This window comes from Mercurialis annua, linkage group LG7 (genome assembly GCF_937616625.2).
Source record: "Mercurialis annua linkage group LG7, ddMerAnnu1.2, whole genome shotgun sequence".
In the NCBI taxonomy this organism is placed as follows: domain Eukaryota; kingdom Viridiplantae; phylum Streptophyta; class Magnoliopsida; order Malpighiales; family Euphorbiaceae; genus Mercurialis; species Mercurialis annua.
Genome location: NC_065576.1, coordinates 8,498,257 through 8,523,830, shown reverse-complemented (window position 1 = coordinate 8,523,830; position 25,574 = coordinate 8,498,257). Strand labels below are relative to the sequence as shown.

The window sequence follows — 25,574 nt, the reverse complement described above, 5'->3', positions numbered from 1 at the left end:
AATAGTTATATATATATATATATATATATATATATATATATATATATATATATATATATATATATATATAAACCACTAGGATTCTAAATACTTTAATTTTTTTTAAAAGGATAATATTATCATGATTTCTGTAAAAAAAACTTGGATTTTTTTTTAATTTTTTCAACATGTCGAGCCAAAGACCAACGCTAAACACACATTAAAAAAATCACATAATATTGTAAACCAATTAATTATTAACTGTAAATGAATGTATGATCTTTGGATATAGTTTATAAGTATATAAAATTATGCCCCTAATCATATGGCATCATTTGAGGGATTGAAGAAAAGTTGGAATCATATTACTAGCTAATCAAATAGATAATTTCTCAAAGTATGCTATAGTTTGCTAGGCATATCTAATTATTTTAACTGAACAAAACATATACTAGAAATGTCAAGTAAACTTAGACTAGACATATTTAATCTTGAGTGCATTATAATTTAAATGTATAATCTAGTTAATGGAATATTTTTTTTTATCAAAATGATATATTATCATTAATGAGAATATATAATCTAGTTATATATGCATACAATAATCATGAGTTAAAATTATAAATATATATGCATATAATAATCAACTGTCATTTCACTTTCTTTCATTATCCTTAGCTGTAACCTATGATGTCATTGTCTATTGAACTTAATGTGACATATAAGCCCAACAATTATGACATTTTTTTTGACGAAAACAAATATGACATATTAGTAGATGGCTAAACAATGGCTTAATACATAGTTTGACCCCTGAACTTGTACCTTTTTACCCATCTAACCTCTAAACTTAACGTCTCACCTATCGAACCTCTGAACTTGTTAAATAATCCAATTTGACCCCTGAACTTGATAAATATGTAAATATTGAACCCTTCGTGTCCACCTGTCACTTGAAACATTCTAGAAGAAATTGTGTACGGAGGGGTTCAATGTTTATGTATTTATCAAGTTCGGGGGTCAAATCGGATTATTTAACAAGTTCAGGGGTTCGATAGGTGAGACGTTAAGTTTGAGGGTTAGATGGGTAAAAAGGTACAAGTTCAGGGGTCAAACTATGTATTAAGCCGCTAAACAATTAATTAGCTTCATTTAAAAGATTACCAAGTACAATTAATTAATATTTGATTGTTTATAAATAAGTTCGTAATATATTACGAAACTCACAATGTTGGGCATAACGGTTAAGAAAACTAGGTCCCTAGATAGATGATTGTAGTGTAAACAAGAAGGTTTGATGATAAATTTAATCAGTTTTTAGGGGCAGTTTGGATCGAGAAATTTAGGTTAACAAAATTTATAAATTTTATAAATTTAAACAAAATAATGGTTTGCCAAAATATCAATTTTTTACATTTTAGAAATTTTTTGTTTGCCAATATTTATCATTTAACATTTTACTTGGATAGAAAATTTATATTCCAACATTAATTATGGATGATGAATTTATCAATTTTTTTTTATAAATTTATAATTTTATGTTCAATATAGACAATATAATTTTTCAATTCATAGATTCAAAATTTTAGATATCCTAAGTTTAGACGGTTCTATATATAAGGCATTTTTTTTAGAAGAAGAATTATATTTTATTAATGATAGATAATGTTTACACGTTTATTTACCAAAAAAAAAAACATTCACTACTAGAAAATAGTAAATTACCGATAAAAAAAGCTGATTTAGCGACAGATTTCAGCCGTTTACCGACAGATAATTAATTTACCGACGGATACCAGCCTTTTAGCGACAGAAAAATCCCTTGCTAAAATATTGAAAAATGACATCCTGACCTTGTTGACTCTCAAGGTAGTCCTCTCCTCTATGATGATCTACAGATAGTCCGTAGCTTTTTCTAGTGTTGAGCAAAAAGCGCAACTTGTAATAATCCGGAAGTCGGAATCGATCCCACGAAGAGTGAATTTAGAGCGATTGATGAGAATGAAATTTAGTTGCGATTCAATTCGTTTAGCACAATAAACAATCGTATTTGAATTCAAGTATCAATTTAACAATAGCAATTAACTAAAACAAAACTTTCAATTAACAATTAATCAACAATTCTAGAAGAATAAAGCGCTTAAACAATTACGGATAACTCAATTAATAAAGGGGTTTGGAGGTCGAAACTACTCTTAGGTCATGCAATCAATGGTTCGCGTCTAGGGCTTCAACAAGTGAACCGAGCGTTCCTAAAGCATAACTCCCGCTCTCTCGAGCCTCAAGGAGTTATAAAATCACAAACAAGCCAACTAACCAAGCCTAATCCACTCTCGTGGCACTAAACACGATTAACAAGCCAATTGGCGATTAACAATCCACTCTAAGGTTTCCTAATTTCTAACTCACTCTCATGGTGTCATTAATTAGGATCCTAATTGATCTATCCAATTAATTAACCTTCTCTCAAAGTGTTAACCAACCTAGAATCATGCTTTAGGTAGCTAATCTAAAACAAGCATTAGGGAAATCAATTAGAACAACAACAATAAGCTCACACCCTAACCCAAATCATACATCTCTAAACTTCATTTCAACCCCCAAACAAGGGGATTTAGCCAACCATGGCTAAATCAACTATCATCAAGCAATAAGAACAATAAGTCATTGAAAGATATATCTAATTACCTTTGTAGAAACCCAAGCCAATAACATTCAATAAGATAATACTTCAATAATAAATGAGAATAAATCTTCAATAGAAAAAACTTAAGTATTCAACAATGGAAGAAAATATGAAAATCTGGAAATTCTATTGAAGAAGGAAAGGACTAAACTTAGGGATTTCTAAAAAATTAGGAGAAGATTCAAAAGTACAATAATAGAATAAAGTCTAGGGAAATCTTCTTGACCTAAAATAGAGGTAAGGTTCCTTATATAGTACTTACAAAAGAAGGAAAAAGACAAACATTCATTTACACATGTGTTGGGCCCAAAATAGCAAATTAATAAAGTCTTGTTACATCTTGAAATAAGATTTCCCCATTCCAGCAAGCCCAAGCTCGAATAGAGCTCCTTGGGCTAAATGAGGAGCCCGATTCGAGCTGCCATTTTCTGCTCCGGATCTCGATCTTCAAACCTTTGTAACTCGGTGTAGAAATGTCCGATTGAGTCGATTCTTGAACCGTTGGAAAGCTTAGGACATCTACTTTAACTTTCATGAAGATCACGAGTTCATTTGAGGCTTCTAGCTAGTCTAAATTGGTCAATTAGTGCCCAGGGGTCAGCTTTTCAGATTTGCAAATGAGCTTCCGCATCGCTTTTGTCGTCTTTTCCAACTTTTGCACCAAAATGCTTCCGCAATGCTCCTAAGTACCTGAAATACTAAAACACGTAATAAGGCATTCGAAATACCATAAAACCGTGATAAAACGTTAATAAAGCATGCGGAAATGACACTAAAGATAGGAGTAAAATACTCCTATCACCTAGCTCCCTGAATCTGTTGGCAACTGATAAAGCATCCATCTCATGTATGATCTTGGAGAAATTGATGGACTTTGAAACTTCCAAGCCAAATGCCACATCTTTGGCCTCAGCATTTTCTACATTCACGCAGCCATGCATAAACTTCACCCCGCATCTACAAACCAAACCATGAGATTATCTACAAACTGCACTCATGACTAAAATTTTCTTCTCAATGAACACAACTGCATCCGTATGGATCTTCAACACCTGCTTGGGAGGGGGACTCCAACTCCGGTTAGAAGCAGAAGCGGGTACCCTTCTCCGTTAACTTGGGGCCCCTGGGCATTAATCATGGGATGAATACATCTGAAACGATCATTACCAAAAACCAAAATTGTTGTGATTGTTCATTATCCACATAGTCATGATAAACAGTTGAATATCCTAATTTTTTGAAGAGCTAAAAATCTGCAGAAGCCACTCATGAATGAAGCCTACTACAACACCATCTACATGCAAGTATAGATAAGATAGAAGCCACGAACCCCTCTTCTCTCCACCCTCCTTCAAGAAATGAAGCGTGGACTCTTAAGCTAACTTACATCTAGGACAAATAGCAGATTTTGGCATTTTCTTCTTTGCAAGGTTAATGTTGCAAGCCAAAGAGTCGTTGAAAATACGCCACAAGAAGTGCTTGACTTTCGGAGGAATCGAGCAATGCCATATTTTCTTCCAAATCACATCAAAGATCTCATTCTGAGCTTGCACTGTTGCTTCTTCTCATATCTACATCCCGATAGTATCCATATTTTACAGAATAAATCCCATTCTTATAGTGTTACCAGAAAAGCTTATGAGGCGTTAAATGATGGCTAATTAGAATTTGTAAAATGTTGGATACATCATGTGTAGAGAATACATGGTGTAGTTTATCTGAATCCCACTTTCCATTTGCCTCATCAATAAACTCACTGGCGAGAAAGTCATAGGCTAGGTTGTTAGGACTAATAGGTTTCATATACAAAGAGGATGTTATCCAATTATCCGATTTGGCCAATGTAGATTTGATATTATCAATTCGCCAAGCTAACCCCGATAGCATAACTTTCCTCCCCTTCAAAATGCTTTTCCAAACCAAGCTAGACTCCCGCTTGAGTTTAGCATTTAAAATATTTGATTAAATATTTGTGTCCGGGTAATATTTTGCTCGAAAGACTATGCTCCAAAGGGAATTTGGATTCTGGATCTGCTTCGCTAGCATGGCCAAATTATAAGTACAAAAATTTCTGAAGTCTAAACTGCTAATCTTTTTAGACTTCCAAATAGTTTCCCAACTAATCCAAGGAATATTTCATTTTTCGTCAGACCCACTCCACCAAACTATGGAAATAAAGCTTTGCTTTTCTCTATAAAAAGTGACAGGCAACTCAAAACAACTCATAGTATATGTATGTATCGATTGAGCTATCGATTTAATAAGAACTTTCCTCCCCACTTTTTATAAAAATCTCTCTTTTTTTTCCAATTTTCTCTTATTCAGTCTATCCCGAAGAAAAGAAAATAAAATTGACTTTTTAGATCTCCCTATCATAGTTCGCAAGCCCAAATATTTTCTAAAATTTCTCCATTGCTCGAACTTCAAGAATATTTTGAATATCATTTCAGATATTTTCCTAGACTCTAGAACTGGATAGGACCTCAGATTTGTCAAAGTTAACTAGCTGACCCATAGCCTTCTCATATTTACGAATCGCATTCTTAAGGTATCGACATTCTCGGACAGTGAACAAAATGCTATCATCATAAAAAAAACAAGTGTTTAATCGAATGTCCCCCTTAGCACACTTTACTTCTAGTTAGCCTGTCATCTCTCACCCCCTTCCATAAGGCCGAAAGGCCTTAAAAACAAAGAAGAAATAAGTATGGTGACAATCGGTCACCCTGCCGAAGGCCATGATGAGGTTGAACAAAATCAGTCGCCATCCCGTTTACCATAAAGGAAAAAGTAACCGATTGAACACAAGCTAAAATGAGCTGATTTAAATGATTGGGAAGGCCATTTTTCTCATAACACCCTCAATGAAGCTCCATTCAACTCTGTCATAAGTTTTTCTCACGTCAAATTTTAACGCTATTAACCCTTTTTTCTTTGAATTTTTTTGCCATTGAGCGGAACATCTCAAAAGAAATTAAGGCGATATCAATAATAAGCCTTCTAGGAAAACAACCCTTTGAGATTCAGGGACAATAAATGAAAGGACGAGCTTCAACTTATTAGCGAGAACCTTTGATATCAGTTTGTAAATGACGTTAAATACGTTAATAGGCCACAAATATTTCATCAAGACCGGGTTGGCAACTGATAGGAGTATTTTACTCCTATAATTAGGGTCGACTTTATTCGGTTTTTATCACATCTAGTATTAATTTTATACATTATTTGGCATTTTTATGTTTGATAGTGTTTGTTAGTGTTTCAGTGGAAATTAGGTGAATATCGAGTATTTGGAGCTAATTAATGATGGATTGAGCGTTGGAGTAAAAGCGTAGCTTGCGGACGAAGGAATTAACGTCGTAAAAAAGATCAAGAAGTTTCGAACGAAACTTGTGCAGTAAAGAGCTGTTCCCGTTCGAAAAACACAATTCTCGAACGGGAACTATGAGGAAAAAGCTTGAGTCTCGAACGAGAAAGCCATTCTCGAATGAGACTTAAGAGAAAATGTGAAGGTTGCGTTCGAACCAAGGATGGGCAAACGAGAATTTTCTCTCGGTCAAAGCTTTTTCGAACGGGAAAGTGAGGTACGAACGAGAACCATGAAGAATTTGGGCATGTCTCGAACGAGAATGAAGGGTACGAACGAGAAAGAGGTGAAATTTGCCTAATCAGAATTGGACTTGGACTTAATCTCCTTTTACGACTACAACCGAAACTCCTATTTCAAATTCAATTCGTAAATCGACTTAGAGGATTTTAGAGCTTCCTCCACTATATAAAGACCTTGTAATAGACAAGTTTTAATTATTAGAATACATTAGTTTTATTTTCGTTCTCTTAAAATAGCGTTTTAACTTCTATTTCTCAGCAGTTTATAAGCAGTTTATTATTAGTTTCTGCAAAGAACGATTGTGAAGATTTCAAGTTTAATTTAGACGATTCTTCCGAAATTGACAACTCCGGTATTTATTGTTCTAATTATGTTTAATTCTTCATCTTCTTCTTTGTTTAATTTAAGCTTAAGCATGCGTAACTAAATCCTTTGTTCGAGGATTGATATGAACACTTAGATTAGTTTTCGAATTGGATTAGGAATTATTAAGTGAGTAAAATTGTGTTTTAATTACTAAGATTAATGCTTGAATTAATTTGATCACTTAGTTCATGATTTTGTGTTTAATTAACTAATTGAGAGATTGTTAATTAAATAAACATAGGTAATTAAAAACTTAGAGAAAAACACCGTGAGAGCGGGTTGGAATTTAGGTAGTCGTTGAGTTTGCTTCATAATTACAATTTAGTTATTTAATTAAGTTTTAATATTGTGAGAGCAAGTTAATAATTGATTAGCTAATTAGGTAGTGATTTTATTTGAATCTTTGAGGCTTGAGAGAGCGGGATTCGGTGCATTAGAATAACTCGATTCATAATAAAATCACTAGATAAATTTTAATTCATTCTTTTACTAGTTTATTTGGAATTATCAATCCTTGAACTTTTTATCATTATTGTTTAAACTTTAATTTATTTGTTTAATTTCAGATTTTTAGTTTAATTACTTGAAGTTGATTTAAGCTAGATTTTATTTAGTTTACACAAATCCATTTATTTTTCTACTAGCCAATTAAAGAATATTAGAAATTAGTTGTTTAATTCATTGTTCCTTGTGGGATCGATACTTGGTCTTCCAAGTTATATTACTTGCGCGATATCGTACACTTGCGATTATTTGCCAACAAGTTTTTGGCGCCGTTGCCGGGGACAATTGCGTACTTAATAAATTAAGAGTATTATATTCTTGATTGTGTTAGCCTTTATTTTCTGTTTTTTTATTTGATATTTTGTGTTTGTTGGATTTTACGTAGGGTGTTCTTGTTTTTGGGTGTGCATAAAATTTGATATTTGTTGGTTTATCCTCATTTTTTTGATGTACCTATTCTGAAAAGAGTAATGGCATGGAATCAAAATTATATGCAGTACCAAAATTTTCAGTATAACTTTGAAATTTGTGGGGATTTTGGTCATATTCGAGCTAAGTGTCATGCACTCTATCCAGATTGGAATGGACATGCCAACTATATGGGTGATCAATGGCAAACTAGTGAAACTTATGGTTGGAACGATACTTGGGAGAACTCCAATGAAAACTTTAACTTTAATTCAAGTTATCACCCATATCAAAACGAATGGGATTTCGATTCCAACTTTGACAATGAACCACAACAATCATCGGGTTTTCAGCAAAATTGGAATGTGGATGAAGGGAGCAAGATTGAGATATTAATTGAGGAGGTGAGAACCGGTTTAAAAAATCAAGCCGCCGTCAACCACCGTCTTGAGACGCAAATTTATCAATTGGCTATTTTGATTCAAAATAGAGCTCAAGGTGGTCTACCATCTACAACAGAATCAAATCTAAAAGAGCAAGCAAAAGCGATTGAGCTTCGAAGCGGAAAATCCCTTGACAATCCGTATGTTACGAAGGTGGTTCAAGTTGACGATGTGCCGATCAACAGTGAGGATGAGATGGCTGAAATTCCATATGTCAATGCTTTAGTTGAACATCATCCAACAAAAGTACATGTAGAGGTCAAAAAAGAACAGTGTGAGGATGGTGAACTTGAAACTCCGTTTTTTCACCCAGTTACAACATCCATGAGCTTAAATAATGAAAGTGGAGAGCAATTTGGTATTACGGTACTCTACGAGGAATTTAACAAAGCCTTTGATTTCAAAGATCTATTCTTAGAAGGGTTTGATTCCGAGTATGATGGAAATAATACTAAATATATGAATATGCTTCATACTCCTCATGTTCCCTACTATAGAATACAAGCATACTCTATATCATCAAAGTATTATTTGAAGGAGCCAACATGGAAAAAGAGGAAAAAGATGCTACCAAGACGGCTTCCTCATGTTAGGTTTTATTTTTAGCAACCTTACGCGAAGAGTCTATCTTTAGACTCTAACTATAGCGCACTTGGGAGGCAATCCCAAGAGGCATTATTTTCCTTTCATCTTACACTCATGTTTTTCAATTTTTTTATTTCATTACACTGAGGACATTGCATGAAATAGTGTGAGGATGGGGGAAAAACATATCGTTTAGCTAGGATTTTTAATTTATTTTATTATTATTATGTTTTCTTAGGTTTAGTTTGTGTTTTTTTTATTATGTTTTTTTTGTGTTTTTGTGTTTTAGTAGATTGTATTAGGGTGTTTTAGGATATTTGTAGTTTATTTTAATGCCTTGTATCGCTTTAATATTTGAAAAAAGTGTTAGTTGATTTGGTGTTATCTTTAAAATTTGTCAATTTTAGATTTTCCCGAATCGATGAATGTATGAACACGGCTTCTTAATTCAACAATTTATAAGCGATGCTTGCTTAATGACTTAATAATTCGTTCACATAATCCGATGAAATAAGGGTGAATTCAAAATTTAGACTTGTTCAAATCGTTGAAACATAATTGAATAACTTAATGCGGATTCATGACATGTCGATTGTTTATTTTTATAGTCGTTTTTAAAATTTTTGGCATAAGTAGCATAATTTTTATAGGAATTGAGTTTATGGCATAACACTACACACTTTTGAGAGTTTTGAGCTTAATTTCCTTGTTGTGAGTGTTGACTTCGTGTTTTATTCCTAGAACTTGCTCGGTGTCCGTTTAATGTTACACGATTGAGTTTTCAACAATTAGATGATTATGGCAATTAGGTATACCCCTTTCTTTTAGACCACTTAAATAGACTACCCTTTATCCCCTAGATTACACCAATTTGAGCCTTAAGCCTTTTTATTGTTTTTACCATATTTTACCCATTTACCGTTCTATGTTTTACTTCTTTTGTTTACCTTATCGACTTGATATATTATTTGTTATGATTATGATGAATATAGGTGATTAATAACTCAAGATTAATGAAAAGAGAAAGTGAATTACATTATGCTTAAAAGATTAAGTTTGCGCCTTGAAAAAGATTGAAAGAAAAAGAAAAAAGAGATAGAAATTTGCAAGTAATAGCTCAAATGAAAGAAAAAATTCTGAGATTGCAAAAGGCAATGAATAGAGCGTAATTCAAAAAGAAAAGAAAGTTAAAAGTTCACATAAAACGCAAAAGCGGAGTTAGATCAACCTAGAAGTTAATAGTAGTAATAAATAGTCTATTAAGTTGATAATTAGCCTTTGTTTTATCCTTTTACCTACCCTTTACCTTAGCCACGTTACAACCCAAATAAAAGACCATATGATTTTTGTTGATTACCGAATCAAGTAGCGGAGTCCGGGACTATGAGCAAGCTTATGGTGAGTATTCATGTTTTAAATTGTGAGCTTTTATTTGATATATACCCTAATTATTGATATATTGATGCCATTAGCTTAGTTTTTACTAAATTGTGCTATGATTTGCCTAAGTGAGAAATTGATTATTTTCCATGTCCCGCAAGTGATAGTGAAGCTTGAAGTGTGATTCAATTTGACCTTGTACTAATGAGTTAGTAACCTTTGTTATATTGAATTATGTCATAAATTATTATTGTTATTTGATTGCATCATTATTTAATTGTCGGTTTTAGAAGTTTGTTTTTCATATTGTTCATAGGTTTGGGAATTTTTTTGATTGAATTATTGTTAAGTTATATGCTAAGGATTTCTAAACATTTTTTGTAGAATAAGATTTATTTCTTGCTTGAGGACAAGCAAAGGTTAAGTGAGAGGAGGTTTGATAGGAGTATTTTACTCCTATAATTAGGGTCGACTTTATTCGGTTTTTATCACATCTAGTATTAATTTTATACATTATTTGGCATTTTTATGTTTGATAGTGTTTGTTAGTGTTTCAGTGGAAATTAGGTGAAAATTGAATATTTGGAGCTAATTAATGATGGATTGAGCATTGGAGTAAAAGCGTAGCTTGCAGACGAAGGAATTAACGTCGTAAAAAAGATCAAGAAGTTTCGAACGAAACTTGTGCAGTAAAGAGCTGTTCCCGTTCGAAAAACACAATTCTCGAACGGGAACTATGAGGAAAAAGCTTGAGTCTCGAACGAGAAAGCCATTCTCGAACGAGACTCAAGAGAAAATGTGAAGGTTGCGTTCGAAACCAAGGATGGGCAAACGAGAATTTTCTCTCGGTCAAAGCTTTTTCGAACGGGAAAGTGAGGTACGAACGAGAACCATGAAGAATTTGGGCATGTCTCGAACGAGAATGAAGGGTACGAACGAGAAAGAGGTGAAATTTGCCTAATCAGAATTGGACTTGGACTTAATCTCCTTTTACGACTACAACCGAAACTCCTATTTCAAATTCGATTCGTAAATCGACTTAAAAGATTCCATAGCTTCCTCCACTATATAAAGACCTTGTAATAGACTAGTTTTAATTATTATAATACATTAGTTTTATTTTCGTTCTCTTAAAACAACGTTTTAACTTCTGTTTCTCAGCAGTTTATAAGTAGTTTATTATTAGTTTCTGCAAAGAACGATTGTGAAGATTTCAAGTTTAATCTAGACGATTCTTCCGAATTGACAACTCCGGTATTTATTGTTCTAATTATGTTTAATTCTTCATCTTCTTCTTTGTTTAATTTAAGCTTAAGCATGCGTAACTAAATCCTTTGTTCGGGGATTGATATGAACACTTAGATTAGTTTTCGAATTGGATTAGGATTTATTAAGTGAGTAAAATTGTGTTTTAATTACTAAGATTAATGCTTGAATTAATTTGATCACTTAGTTCATGATTTTGTGTTTAATTAACTAATTGAGAGATTGTTAATTAAATAGACATAGATAATTAAAAATTTAGAGGAAAACACCGTGAGAGCGGGTTGGAATTTAGGTAGTCGTTGAGTTTACTTCATAATTACAATTTGGTTATTTAATTCAGTTTTAATATTGTGAGAGCAAGTTAATAATTGATTAGCTAATTAGGTTGTGATTTTATTTGAATCTTTGAGGCTTGAGAGAGCGGGATTCGGTGCATTAGAATAGCTCGATTCATAATAAAATCACTAGATAAATTTTAATCCATTCTTTTACTAGTTTATTTGGAATTATCAATCCTTAAACTTTTTATCATTATTGTTTAAATCTTAATTTATTTGTTTAATTTTAGATTTTTAGTTTAATTATTTGAAGTTGATTTAAGTTAGATTTTATTTAGTTTACACAAATCCATTTATTTTTCTACTAGCCAATTAAAGAATATTTGAAATTAGTTGTTTAATCCATTGTTCCTTGTGGGATCGACACTTGGTCTTTCAAGTTATATTACTTGCGCGATATCGTACACTTGCGATTATTTGCCAACAGCAACCATCTGAATAAGAACTATGTTGGTATGGTTCATCTCTTCAGGCATGATACCATCCTCAAGAAATTTGAGAATAATTTTGTAACGTCATCACCAACAACTCTCCAATATGTATTATAAAACACAGCTGGTATACCATCTGGACCCAAGGCTTTCCCATTTGATTAAGGGCAACCCAAGCCTCTTCTGCCCGAAATGGTTATTGAATCACGTACAACTGCTCTTGGTGATAGTTGAGTCGATAGACTCAAGGACTTCCTCTTGGTTTGATGGGTTTAAGTAAGATAATAAATCTTGGAAAAAATTCAAAACTAGAGCTGGAATAACCTCACTAGAATGCCATCCAACGTAATCATCTCTTAGTCTATGAATGAGGTTGTTTTTTCCTCCGATTAGAGGCTTTTTGATGAAAAACATTGGTATTGAGGTCCCCTGCTTGAAGCCAATCTGCTTGGGATTGTTGCTTCCACTAATTTCCTCCCAAAGATGAAGATAATCTATTTCAATTTGATTCGCGGTAACAGCTCCATCATGGTCAACCAACCCGCTTCTACCATGCAGATTCTTAAGAGAAGCCATATTCTTCTTAAGCTTGTGTCTAATACTCCCAACATTGTGATATGCCCATTCTTTTAACATTGAGCCACATGATTCCAACTTACCCATAAAATCAGCTATAACTCCTCCCCTTTCCCAAGCCTAGAACACTGCCGAGTCGAAGCCCTCATGCTTCGTCCAAAATTGCTCAAACCTAAACTGTCTTGAGCCAATCTAGTTCTTCTCCTCCTCTGTACGCTATAAAATGGGGAAATGATCTGATTGGACTCTATCAGGATGAGAAACGTGAAAATTAGGATAACTATCTTGCCACTTTGAATCAGCTAAAGATCTATTAAGTCTAACTTGAATATGACGGTCTCCCGCTCGTTTGTTTGTCCAAAGAAAGGTTGAACCATAGAAGCTTAAGTCGGTTAGGCTACACATATCAATTGTATCTCTAAACAACTCAATGTCTCGCTGGTCACTATTCCTGCCTCCCTCCTTCTCATGATATAATGTATTGTTTTTGTGTAATGCTTTGAGTACTTGATCATGAATCGAAGAATAAATTGATAATAATTGATTTTTTTATTAATTTAACCGTAACAGTTCCAAAATTTTGGAAGATGTTAATGCCTCATATAACTAAGTTTCTTTGTTAGTTATTGTTTAAAGATTGTATTTCTTCAAATGCTTTTTTGATTTTGAGAGGTATTATGAATCCAGACTTTATAGCTTGTTCTTTATGCTATCATATCGAATCAAGTATTCACATTGTGTTGCACTGTCCGTTTGCTTGGAAGACTTGATGTTTCTTTTTTAAAAAATGCAACGTTTTATTGAATAAGACCTCAAAACTTCGTTTAGTTTTTTTTTCCTTTTGTTTTGGAGATTAATGGGAAGGTGGAACACATGCAATTATGGTATCTCATTTGCTTGCTTTGTATTTGAAAATTATGAAAAGTTAGAAGTAATGAACAACTAGCATATAAATTAATTTTATAGCAAATCATTCGTAAAGTTGGAGGTTATGGTTAATTAACTCCATTTTAAAAAATTAGCTTATAAGTTCATGAGGGGTAAAATTGAGGTTAATTAACCATAACCACCAATTTTGATCAATTTTTTCTCAAAGTTGATTTATGTGCTAATTGACAATTATTTATAAGTTGCGTAGAAAAAAATTGTTACTTAAGTCAAATGAGAAAGGAACTTCCTAAATGGAATGGGAGAAGTGTTTATTTATTTATTATACAAGTTATTATTTGTAGAAATATATTTCAAATTCAAATTTACCTAAATTTTCAAGTTATACTCGTTCTTAATTTTCACAAACAAGTTATTTTATTTTATTTTCTATTATAAAGTTAATATTTTTAAAAGTACTTAATTTTTAGAGTAATTTAATATAAATTTTAAAACTATAATAATAAATTAGTCAATTAAAAACATATATATTATTTATAGGAGAAATTCTTAGGTAGACTCAGTTTACCACGTCATCTGTAGACTAAACCTATCATATTATGACACGTCATTAAAATAATGGCACTATCGTAATATTCCTATTAAAAAGTGTAAATAAGTAATAAATAAAATTACGATAGTGCCATTATTTTAATGACGTGTTATAATGTGATAGGTTAGTGCACGGATGACGTGGTAGACTGAGTCTACCTAAAAATCTCTCTATTTATACATCAATTAAACTTAAATTAGAGTTTATAATAGACTGCACACCTTAAGATAGATTCTGACATAATTAATTTATAACACATTGAAGTTCAATAATCAAACTGTAAATAGGAAAAAGGTAAGAATTAATTATCCAAATATTAATGAACATAACTTATTTTTTTTTTCATTCTTTATTAATTTATTATTTTATCTCTAATTTTCTACCCACATATACCAACTTGACAATTACAGTGACTATCGAAAATCTCCTTGATATCTTTTGACGTTTATTGTCTCTATATGAACTCGGACAAACCTTGCCAATTATTCGTTACTCAAACAAATTTGTTTAACATAAAATATTAGGGTTTTTTTTGTTGCTCATCCAGTTTTTAGAATTTCGTCCTGACTAATCTGAATCCGACCCCCACGCACCTGACATGGTAGATGGATCTGCCAGCAGAAAATTTCTATATTTACAAAATTCGAATCCGAAACTTTACTTAAATGATAGTAAGCCGTTTATCATTCGTACCAACTCCGTTGGTGTAGGGTTTTATTATTTATTGGAAATGGAAAATCAGAATTTACATACGTGGCATGAAGAAACAGAGAAAGTCGGAGTTTAGATGTATTGGGTAGAAACTTAATGGAGGAAGCAACGAAGTTGTTTAGCTGACACCACAACTATGACTTAAATTCTTTTTTTTTTTTTTAGCCAAATTATTATATCACTCTCAATTATTTATTAAATTTAATTAACTAAACCTGCTTCATTAATTGATTACAGAAAGTGCATGGTCCTTCCGACAACGAACCCTAGTTGAAGAAGCAACCTTATTTTCTTCCTCTGTAAATTACACCAAGGTTTTGAGTATTTTCTTTTATTTCTTTATAAGGGTGAAACTTGTGCCGACAGCTAAATGTGGTAAGTGATGAAGAAAGAAAATAAAGAAAAAAATTATCATCTTGTTTATATTTCTTTTTTTAATATTTAAACGGATTTCAACTATAAAATAAACATTTAAATTTTCTATAGTCAGACTAATCCCTATTCAAGCCGGTTAATGATTTCCATGTGAACCGGCTGTACGCATTAGCATGGTTTGAACTGACAACTTCACTTAAGTCACTATAGCGCCTTACCAACTTACCTACACTTTGGAGATATTTTATTTCTATTAATGATGTGATAGCATCATGCTTAAATTAATACGAGTTTAGGTTTGAATAAGTTAGCTTATGGCTTACGATACTGACATTTTAATGGACCTTTGTTTTAGTTGTTGATACTTGATAGATTATTGTGTGCGATTACAAGAAATCTATATATACCTTCAGAAATAAACAGTATAAATACTCATATACGTAGAAAGCGAGTGAAAAAAAGCACAATAATATACGAAAACAAAAACGAATTTTACTTAATTTTTCTTACATTCCTGAAAAAGTAATTGATAGAGATTTGCAATTTAAACTGCCAATAATTTTTTTTATGATACATTATGCAGCCTTTTACTCGTGAAAAGTTGGCCTAACACAACCCAAACGAAACAATAAAGTACCGAGGTTTTGCAATTAACTCTATGTATAATATTCTTGTAATAAAATTTCAACTGGTAAAAAAATATATTTCTTATAGCATTATTAAGAAGCTTGTTTTGGACTGATGGAAAAAAAAATCAGCTGATTTTTTTTTTTTTATAAATGATAAATATGTTAGCACCGCCGCAAGGCGGCAAAATCGGAACTACAAGAAAACCGGTTAGATTAAGACCGGAAAAAGAAATCAAGGTCCTAACAAAAATATCATTACCACTGTACGGAAAAGAAGGGTTATCTCGCGTTGTTGATAGTCCAAGACAAGAGAGAAGAGGACGAATCCATTGACGCAGTGTTAAAGAAGAGCGTCTTCAAGTTAAGATGGTGGAAGTTAAGTGTTTGCTACACCAACTTTTCTCAATGGTCAAATAGCCTATAAAAATCAATGCTTGTAATAAACATAAACCATCCGATTAATTTAATCACCTTAAATTTATTTCTTAAATTGTTATTTAGAAAACATGTACCCATTTAGAGTTTAAAAATGTGGTGTAGCATCATCACGATATTATAGAAGGCACCATATGCATTATTTATGTTCCTACGTCATGCATGTAAAGAAAAGATATAGATTATTTCCAGGGACCATATGAATTGTTAAGGCGTTTAATTTTCTGCTTATAAACGCCATTTATATATACAGTCATTTAAAATTTGAGCTTCGAGTTTTCTCTCATGTAAAAAATTTACAGATCGAATGGAATTCATTCAAAATATATTATGTTTCTTGTAAAAAAATAAAAGCAAATTATTCTAAGACCCCTCACGTTTGTCATAAATCACAGTTTGATACCCCTTATTTGAAAATCAAACGATTTGATACCTCAGTTTTGATTTTGTAAACTATAAAATCCTTATCTTAGTTCCGTTAATAATTTAAAATTTACTTTGAAACAATTTGGTACCCCAGTTTCAATTATATAAACGATTTGATACATCAGTTTCAATTATGTAAATAATTTGATACCTCATTTTCAAACGATTTGGTATTCCACATTTTATTCTGTTAACAACTCAGTACCTATATATATTTAACAGAAGGACCTTATAGTTTACAAAATCAAAACTGAAGAACCAAATCATTTGATTTTTGATGTAGCGGAAGTCCAATAAAGAACAAGATACTTTAAAAGCTGCTGATAATCAAATTATGCTAGCAATTAACTTCTAAAACCTATTGATTCAAATAAAAGAATACTAAGCAATAGGCATCAAATAATCGTTGATTCAAAGAATACCGAAATTTGGGAAATAACAAATTAATTCTCAAAACATCAAAAACTGCCGTTCAACAACTCATAAAGTTGTTTAAATACTAAGACAAAATAAAAACCCTAAACTGGGTATAAAACGAAATAAACTAAAAAGCCTCAAAAACTGCCGAAATCACAAAAATGCCACTACGCCACTTTGCGCTCCATTTTCTCCATGAACTCAAAATCTGTCTCCGCAACCGCATCAATTTTCAAACAAGGGGTATTAAACTTTAATTTATGACAAAAGTGAGGGATTTTAGAGTAATTTGCTCAAAAAATAATATCAATTTTTTTAAAAGTTATATAGGTTAAAAATTAAATTACTCATATAAAATAGGCTAAATGATAAAAAAAAGGTTGAACGTTTATCGAAAGTTTCATTTATATCTAACCCTTTCAAAAATGTTTGTATTATTCCGAAACATGGATTTTTGTTTCATAAATGTACAAAACTTTCAAAAATGTCTATATATTTTGTCCTAAAACACAATTTTTTTTTTATAAAAATGTCTATCCACTTAATGGCACATGCTATGGAGTTCATTTCTCAAATGAAGAAATGGATATTTTTCAAAGGCTTAATCACCAAAAAAACCCTCACCTTTTAGCCCCTTTTCAGTTGCACCCTGACGTTGCAATTTTGTCAGTTGCACCCTAATTCGCACCTTTGGTTTTCAATTCCACCCTTAAGTACTAAATTGATCTCTTTTTCATTTGAAAAAAATTAAAATAAGTCATCAATTTTTAACTTTTTATGTGAAAAAGAGTTCAAACGAGTACTTTATAAGGGTTTTTATGAATTTTTTCCGAGTGAAAAAACTCCAATTTGATTTTAAGGGTGGAATTGAAACCCAAAAGTGCGAATTAGGGTGCAACTGACAAAATTACGACGTCAAGGTGCAACTGAAAAGGGGCTAAAAGGTGAGATTTTTTTTTGTGATTAAGCCCTTTTTCAAATAAAAACTCATATTTCAGGACGACATAGACACTTTGAAAGATTTGAACATTTTTGAAACAAAAATCCATGTTTCAGAATGATACAAATATTTTTGAGAAATTTGGACATAAGTGAAAGTTTATATAAACGTTTGATCTTTTTTAATCATTTGGCTTATAAAATATAATCGCATCCTCTTGGCTTGTTTTTATAAAATATCTATCATTATTACAATTTTTTTGTATTTTCTGCAAATTTCAAATTGCTTCATCACTTTTGAAAACCCTAAACAATTTACAATAATGATACATATATAATTAGCAGGTTATTATACAAATGCAGAGGTGTGGGGAGAGGGAGAGAGAAATGTAGCCTATTATAGATGTGGTTGGTTAGAATGCAAAATCATGATGCACACGTGGAAAGAGACTCTTTTTTTTTCAGAAATCGACACTGGAACATATATATATATATATATATATATATATATATATATATATATATATATATATATATATATATATATATATGCAACCCTATCTGTACCCTACATTAGGGCTGAGCAAAAACCGAATCAAACCGAAAAACCGAGTCAAACCGAACCGAAATAAATAATGGAGTGGTTAGAATGGAGTAAATGGAGTGGTTTGGTGTTAGGCTAAGAAAAAACTCGGTTTATGGAGTTGGTTTGGATTTTCCCTTCGGTGACCGAACCGAACCGAGGAAAACCGAATATAAAACTACGTCGTTTTATACAAGAAACCCTAGGATATATAAATAATTTTATTTCCTAAACCTAACCCTAAAAACTGATCTCTCGCTCTCATTTGCACCGCCTCACTCTCTCTCTAAAAAACGCTCCTCCTTCTCTCTACGAAACCCTAACAATTTAAGCCTAATCGCTCGACTTATCTCTCATTTTAGCAGATAATCTTCCCTTCCCAGCATAGTCTACCATCGATTCTTCGTTTGCTAGCATTTGTTTCTCTGTTCCAGTCTTCCAGTGAAGTTTTTATCTCCTTTGCTTGTGAAGTTTTTGGCTCGCAAAGTATCAATCGATGCTAGACTTATGCTGATTTCTGTCGAAACACACGAATCATAAGGTAATACTAATACAAATGATTATATTTTCCTCTATTTTTTTTTTATTTTGCTTTGATCTAACATTTTTCTTTTTATTTTTGTCTCTTCTTGTAGATTGTGTTTCCTTTATGACCTAAAAAAGAGTTATTAAGGTAAACCCTTATCTGTGGACTCTGTTACTGTCAATTTCTATCCCATGTCTCTCTGTTTTGATTCGTATTGATTCGTGGTTTTGATTGCTAATATCGGTCCTGTTTTCATGTTTCAATGGCTGAAATTTGTTGGTATTAAAGGCTTTGGTGGAAGCCCCAATCTGCACTATTCTAAGGTAAAACCTAATGCTTACTTTCCTGAGTTCTTGTATTGTTGTTGATGTTTGGTCTTTGATTTTCTTGTGTTCCATGTCTCTGAGTTTGGTTGTTTCTTCTTATTTCATGAACTCTTTGCACAAATTGGTGCTTAAAGCTTTGGTGGAAGCTCTGTTTTTGTTATACAAAGGTAATGTTTTGGCTTTTATGATTAAAATGTTTGTTTATTATGTTTTTATTTTGATTAAGATTGTGTATGACCTAATCTGTGTTTTTGTTTTCTGTGTTTGTGTTTTTGTAGATGGACACTGATTCTGACCCTGCAATTGACCTTAATTCTGAAATTGATCTAGAAGCCATTACTGGCCAACTTCCTGTTGTCCAAGAGACTGCCCCAGATGGAAATGGTGGACAAAGTCCAGTGGAAGCAAATGCAGTGACTAACCCAGACCATGCTGGTGGTAGTGGACCTAGTGGTGGACAAAATAATCCAGTGGAAGCAAATACTAGAAAGAGAAAGGAAGTCCACCAAAGATCAATTGTTTGGGACCATTTCAATGCTATTAAAGATGCTGATGGGGTAATCATACAAGCTAAGTGTTCTTACTGTGCTCGTATTTATAACTGTCATGCCAAAAAAATGGTACATCTACTTTGAGAGGTCACATGCTTAGATGCAGTAAGCACCCGCATAGTTTAGAAACCAGACAAGCTTTATTATCCTTTCAGCCTGCTGTAAATGTGGGTGTAGTCCCTAATAGTGGTCCTCAAATGTGCAATGTTGCTAATTGGAAATTTGATCAGGAAGCCATTAGAAAGGCTGTGTCATACATGATTGTGGTTGATGAATTGCCTCTGAAATTTGTTGAGAAACAGGGTTTTAAAAAGTTGATGAGTATTGCATGTCCTAGGTTTAAAATTCCATCTAGATGGACTGTAAATAGAGACTGCTATGCCATGTTTGTGGAAGAGAAGCTGAAACTGAAACATTTTATGAAATTTAATACTCAGAGAGTAAGTCTAACTAGTGATGCATGGACTTCTAATCAAAGAATTAATTACATGTGTGTCACTGCCCATTTCATAGACACTGAGTGGAAGCTTCATAAAAAGATAATTTCTTTTGTACCTTGTTCTAGGCATAAGGGTGAATACTTGTCTAAGGCTTTAGAAACCTGTTTGCAAGAGTGGGGGCTCAAGAATATCTTTACTGTGACCCTTGATAATGCTGAAAATAATACTGCTGCCATGAGTTTTTTCATGAAAAAAATGCTGACTTGGGGTTGTAGTCCTGCTAGATGTAAATTTGCTCACATGAGATGCATAGCTCATATTCTTAATCTGGTTGTGTCTGATGGTCTAAAAGAAAGTGGAGCTTCTGTTCAAAAAGTTAGGGGGGTTGTTAGATATATTAAAAACTCACCTCTTAGACTAAGTAAGTTTAAGGAATGTAAAAAGACATGTGAGTTAGAATGTAAGCGTTCATTATGTCTAGATGTCCCAACTAGATGGAATTCAACTTATCTCATGTTGAATACTGCCTGTTTGTATCAAAAAGTCTTTGAGGAGTATGAAGAAACAGAGTCAAGCTTTAAAAAAGATTTGGGTGATAGTGTTCCTGGTTTCTTGGATTGGGAACATGTTAGGGAGTTATGTGGCATGTTAGAATGTTTTTACAAAATGACATTGAGAATTTCTGGTTCTCTTTATGTGACTTCTAACAACCATTTCAATGAAATTTCTGATTTGTGTACAATCTTGCAAGACTGGACAAGGTCTGATGATGTGTCATTGAGGTCTATGGGGTCTAAAATGAAACAAAAATTTGATAAATACTGGGGTGATCCTATTGTAATGAACAAGTTGATATTCTTTGCTAACATTTTAGATCCTAGGGATAGAATTCTTTATTTGGAGTACACATTGACTCATATGTATGGTGTTCAAGAGGGTAAATTTCTGTTTTCTGGTCTGATGGATGATTTGCTTGCATTATTCAATGACTATGAATTACAACATAAGAAAGAAAAGGCCATTGGTGGTGGCCAGACTAGTGTGTCATCTGAGCATGTTGGTGGCTTATCTCAAGCCAATTCTGTGTTGAAAGAGAGGTATCTACAAGAAATGAAGGAGACTGGTGGTGTTGGTGGGACCAAGAAATCTGAATTGGATTTGTACCTTGGAGAGGCAGTAGTTGCAAATGAGGAGAATTTTGACATTCTCAGATGGTGGAAGCTGAACTCAGAGAGGTTGCCTGTCCTCTCTAAAATGGCTAGAGACATTCTTGCAGTCCCAGTCTCCACAGTTGCTTCTGAGTCAGCATTTAGCACTGGTGGAAGAGTGCTAGATGACTTCAGGAGTAGCCTGACTCCAACACTTGTGGAAGCTCTAATCTGCACTCAGGATTGGCTTAAAGACCCAACTAAACCTGTTTCTGTTGAGGAGTCTTTGGATGAATTGGAGCAGTTTGAAGAAGGTATTATACTGTCAAACTTAAATTTTTGTTTATTTACATTTTACTTTGATTATTTATGAATTATTAACTCTCTATTATTCTTTTTTTGCAGGCTTTCAAGAACCAACCAATGCTAACACTAATGCTGTTGTTTGTCTATATGTCCTTTTCTCAATTTACTTGATGTTTGTTTGGTCATATGACATGTTGGCATGTTGGACTAGGAAGCCAAATCTGAGCTTGTTGCCTTTATGATCTAGTTGCCTTCTGATAAGTTAGCATAGACATAGTTTATATGTGTGTTGTTGGATTTGATTTCTCTGTCTTTATGCTTCATATTGGCTGTGATGATGCTTCCACCATCCAAGTTTGAATACTAATGACTGTAAATTGATGAGGCACTATATTTATGCCACCATTTTATGGACTTAGTCTTTGTGCTTGACATATCTTATATCTGAGCCTTTAAAGCTTTTGACATTGCTGATGAGATCTATTTATGTTTTTCTGTTGATTTCTCTGCTATGTCTTTGCTAATTTATCATTACATATTTTGGCTGTGATGAAGCTTCCACTTGTTTAAGTCTGATAGCTTGATCATTAACTGTGTGACATTAATTGTTGCCTTTAATTGATTTGATCATTAACTGTGTGACATTAATTGTTGCCTTTTAATTGATTTGAGCTTAAATGACTTATATTTGAAGTCTGAGCCTTTTTCTTTTACTTACATTAATGTGAATACTATTTTGCTTTTGGATACTGTCTTATTTCATTGTGTTATTTTGCAGGATTGACTTGTGAAGGAAATTTTGAAGCTGTACAGGCTTGTTTTGACCTAAAGCTGACAGATTTAGGGTATATTTTTGGTGAATATTTTGTACACCCATTAACTGTAAAAATATAATAGCTTAGTTATGTTTTTTTGTAAAGCTAAGCTATAGTTTAGTATACTAAACTTGATATTTATATAGGCTTAGTGATGGGTGATTTTGAGCCAATGCAATTATGAAAAATTGCAAATGATTGGCCTTTTGATTATAATTTGTAATTTTTTGTAAAACTGTCAAATATATATAGTTTATTATTTTTTTTAATTATTTTCTATATATTTAAAATTCGGTTCAAACGGCTCGGTTCGGACGGTTAAACCGAACTTTCGGTCCACCGAACCGAAAAAACCGTATACCGAATTGCATGGTTTGGTTCCCTTAAAATAAAAGTGGTTTGGTTCGGTTCTGGGAATTTGGACTCCGCACCGAACCGAACCGAACCGTGCTCAGCCCTACCCTACATTGCATAAGGTATTACTAGTTTGTACTATAATTACAAATTTAAGAAGAACAAGTTTATTAATTAATTCATTTTAAAGTAGTCCATAATAAAATTATAACTTTAAATTATATGTTCAGTAATTTGAAATCATCAAACCTAGTTATTGGAAAGTATGGGAAAATTTCTGGACGTGTAAATTGCCGAATTATGTAAAAAGTTGTAAACGGTTTGTAATAAATAGAATTCTAACCATGAATAACGAGTTAGCAAGAGAAAATATAAAAGCAATTGAAGAATAATGAAGTAGGGCAGTTTCAACCCGATGGAACGCTGGAACCCTAGCCCTGTCAGCTCAAATCACCTTGCTCCGATTATGAATAGTGAGGTTTAGCAGGTCGAGGAACAACTCGAGCAGGTCCAGATTGCAGATAAGTCACCTATGTCTCCGACTCTAGTTTGGATTGTAATGGGCTCCCTCGCCAGTACTCCCTTCGTAACTCCTACCGGTAGGTTAACCGTTTTTGCTGGAGGTGGATCACTTGTTTCTTCTTTTTCATTTCCTGGGGGAAAGCAAATTCAAAGTCGGGGGTCCATTGCTCTACGTCTTTCCATCAATGAGTGGTGGTGGTGATGGCATCTCCTCTCTAGTGGGATCCATCACAATCAATCTGAAATTTATTAGAAAAAAATGAAACAAAACAAGTTCCACGCTCACCATAACAAATGATATAGGTAGAAACGAGATACCGTTGTTCTTTCCGCTTATCTCGGTTTATAGATCATGGCAGTCCGGCGTATTTTGTATTGGAGGTATCTCGATCCAGGTCCACTAATCGCTTGATTTAGTGAGATCTTATCTCGTCGAGTCTGATTTGCTACCTTTATATTACTAGTTACGTTATCAGTACTGTTTGTCGCGGTAGGTTTAAGTGGTAATAAAAGCATATTGTTCAGTCTTTATTTATGCAAAAACCTTAATTATTTAATTAAGTTTTAGAATATAGGTCCATAATATTGGGAAAGTTGGTCAGAAAATTTAGCGAAATTGAGGACCCATCTATATGAATTTTATTATTCAAAAATAAGAAAGAAAATAAAGCTCTTACGTAGAATAAAATTTATAAGAGATTTCATGCAGATCAGTGACGAAACAAGATTTATATATGTTGCGTGCATGGCTTGAGTTTTTAAAGCCACCAGTGAGGTGCCACCTGCTGTTTGATGCTGACTTCTTTTTCGTCCTTGTCTTTTTCAAATTAAGCTGCCGGAAAGTAATTATTGTAAATACTGTACATAATGTTTTTTTTTTAAGAATTAAACTTTTTTTTGAATATGCTCAATCTAACTAAAATATTTTAAAATAAAATTTATAATGTAATATTTTTTTAAAAATTGAAAAATACATCACTACAAGAAATACTAGAATTAGCAGCAAATATTTTTACTGCTAATAGTGCTAAAATTATTACTATTAATATATAGAAATAAAAAAAATTGTGGCATGTTGCTGCTAATAAAATGTTGCCTTAAATAATTGGTAATAAAATTTGCTGTAAAATGCTGCTATAACTTAATTAATGGCAGCAACTTTTAAAATTAATGCTGCAAAATGTTTTTTAACGGCAAAAAAAAATTAGCTGCAAAAAAATTGTTGTCATATACAGAATTTTTTGTAGTGCATCAAAATTCAGATACAACTAATGAAAGTAAAAAATTAATTAGAATTGAAATAAAATTAAAAAAATTAGATTTTTTTAGATGAATAAACCTTGAAATTGATATACTAAGTGAAAATAGGCCAAAATTATTTTAAAAATTTAGTTAGAATTGACCTTATTTATAGAATTTTTGTTATTGTATGATTATTGCGTATTTTAAATGATTTATAGTAAAATTACTACAAAGAAGTTGTGGGGTAATGACCAACGAATGGTAAGTACTTGTTTATAAATGTCAATTTTGTTAAAAACTTTCAAAATGATTTATTTATCTATTCATAATATAATTATCAGCACTAATAAAATTGTTGGATCAAATTGTTCAAATTAAATTTTAAAATAAATTTGTTAATTAAATCATAATTATGGATGTATAACACCTATTTACCTTAAAAAATGTACAATTAAATGTAAATTAGCTTATCATCAGAAATTACTTAAATTTGACTGATTAGGGAATAAATACAAAAGGAATTGTAAAAAGTTTTATAGCATAGAAAAATGACATAAACGATACAATTAGTCCAAAGCAAACGAAGTAACTTTCCGAACAAAAATAAAAAGAAGAAAAAACAATCCACCAAAACCAGTTGAATAAAATTTTAATTTGTTTAAGAATAACTTTTGACTTTTGTTTTTTTATTTACAATAGGCTGGGAGAGATTTGAAATTTAAAACTCTTAAGTTTGAGCGATACGATTCCTATAACTTGGCAATATTTTAAAAACAC

The 25,574-nt window shown here is 32.4% G+C and overlaps 1 protein-coding gene across 1 annotated transcript; it reads left to right on the top strand.

Annotated features, from left to right (window-relative positions):
* The first annotated feature begins 19,347 nt into the window (after positions 1-19,347).
* LOC130014808 (zinc finger BED domain-containing protein RICESLEEPER 2-like) lies at positions 19,348-23,757 on the top strand. The gene is made up of 5 exons (XM_056103741.1): positions 19,348-19,416; positions 19,698-20,039; positions 20,126-21,872; positions 22,643-22,746; positions 23,521-23,757. Exons 1-5 carry the CDS (start codon positions 19,348-19,350, stop codon positions 23,755-23,757), a joined length of 2,499 nt encoding a protein of 832 aa, XP_055959716.1.
* The last annotated feature ends 1,817 nt before the right edge of the window (positions 23,758-25,574 follow it).

Excerpts from the sequence above, each read along its gene's own strand:
- LOC130014808 (XM_056103741.1), top strand. The coding sequence starts at position 19,348 with ATGTTTCAATGGCTGAAATTTGTTGGTATTAAAGGCTTTGGTGGAAGC. Across the intron at positions 20,040-20,125 it reads ACTGTCATGCCAAAAAAATG|CCTGCTGTAAATGTGGGTGT; the intron begins GTACATCTACTT and ends TTATCCTTTCAG. Across the intron at positions 21,873-22,642 it reads ATTGGAGCAGTTTGAAGAAG|GATTGACTTGTGAAGGAAAT; the intron begins GTATTATACTGT and ends GTTATTTTGCAG.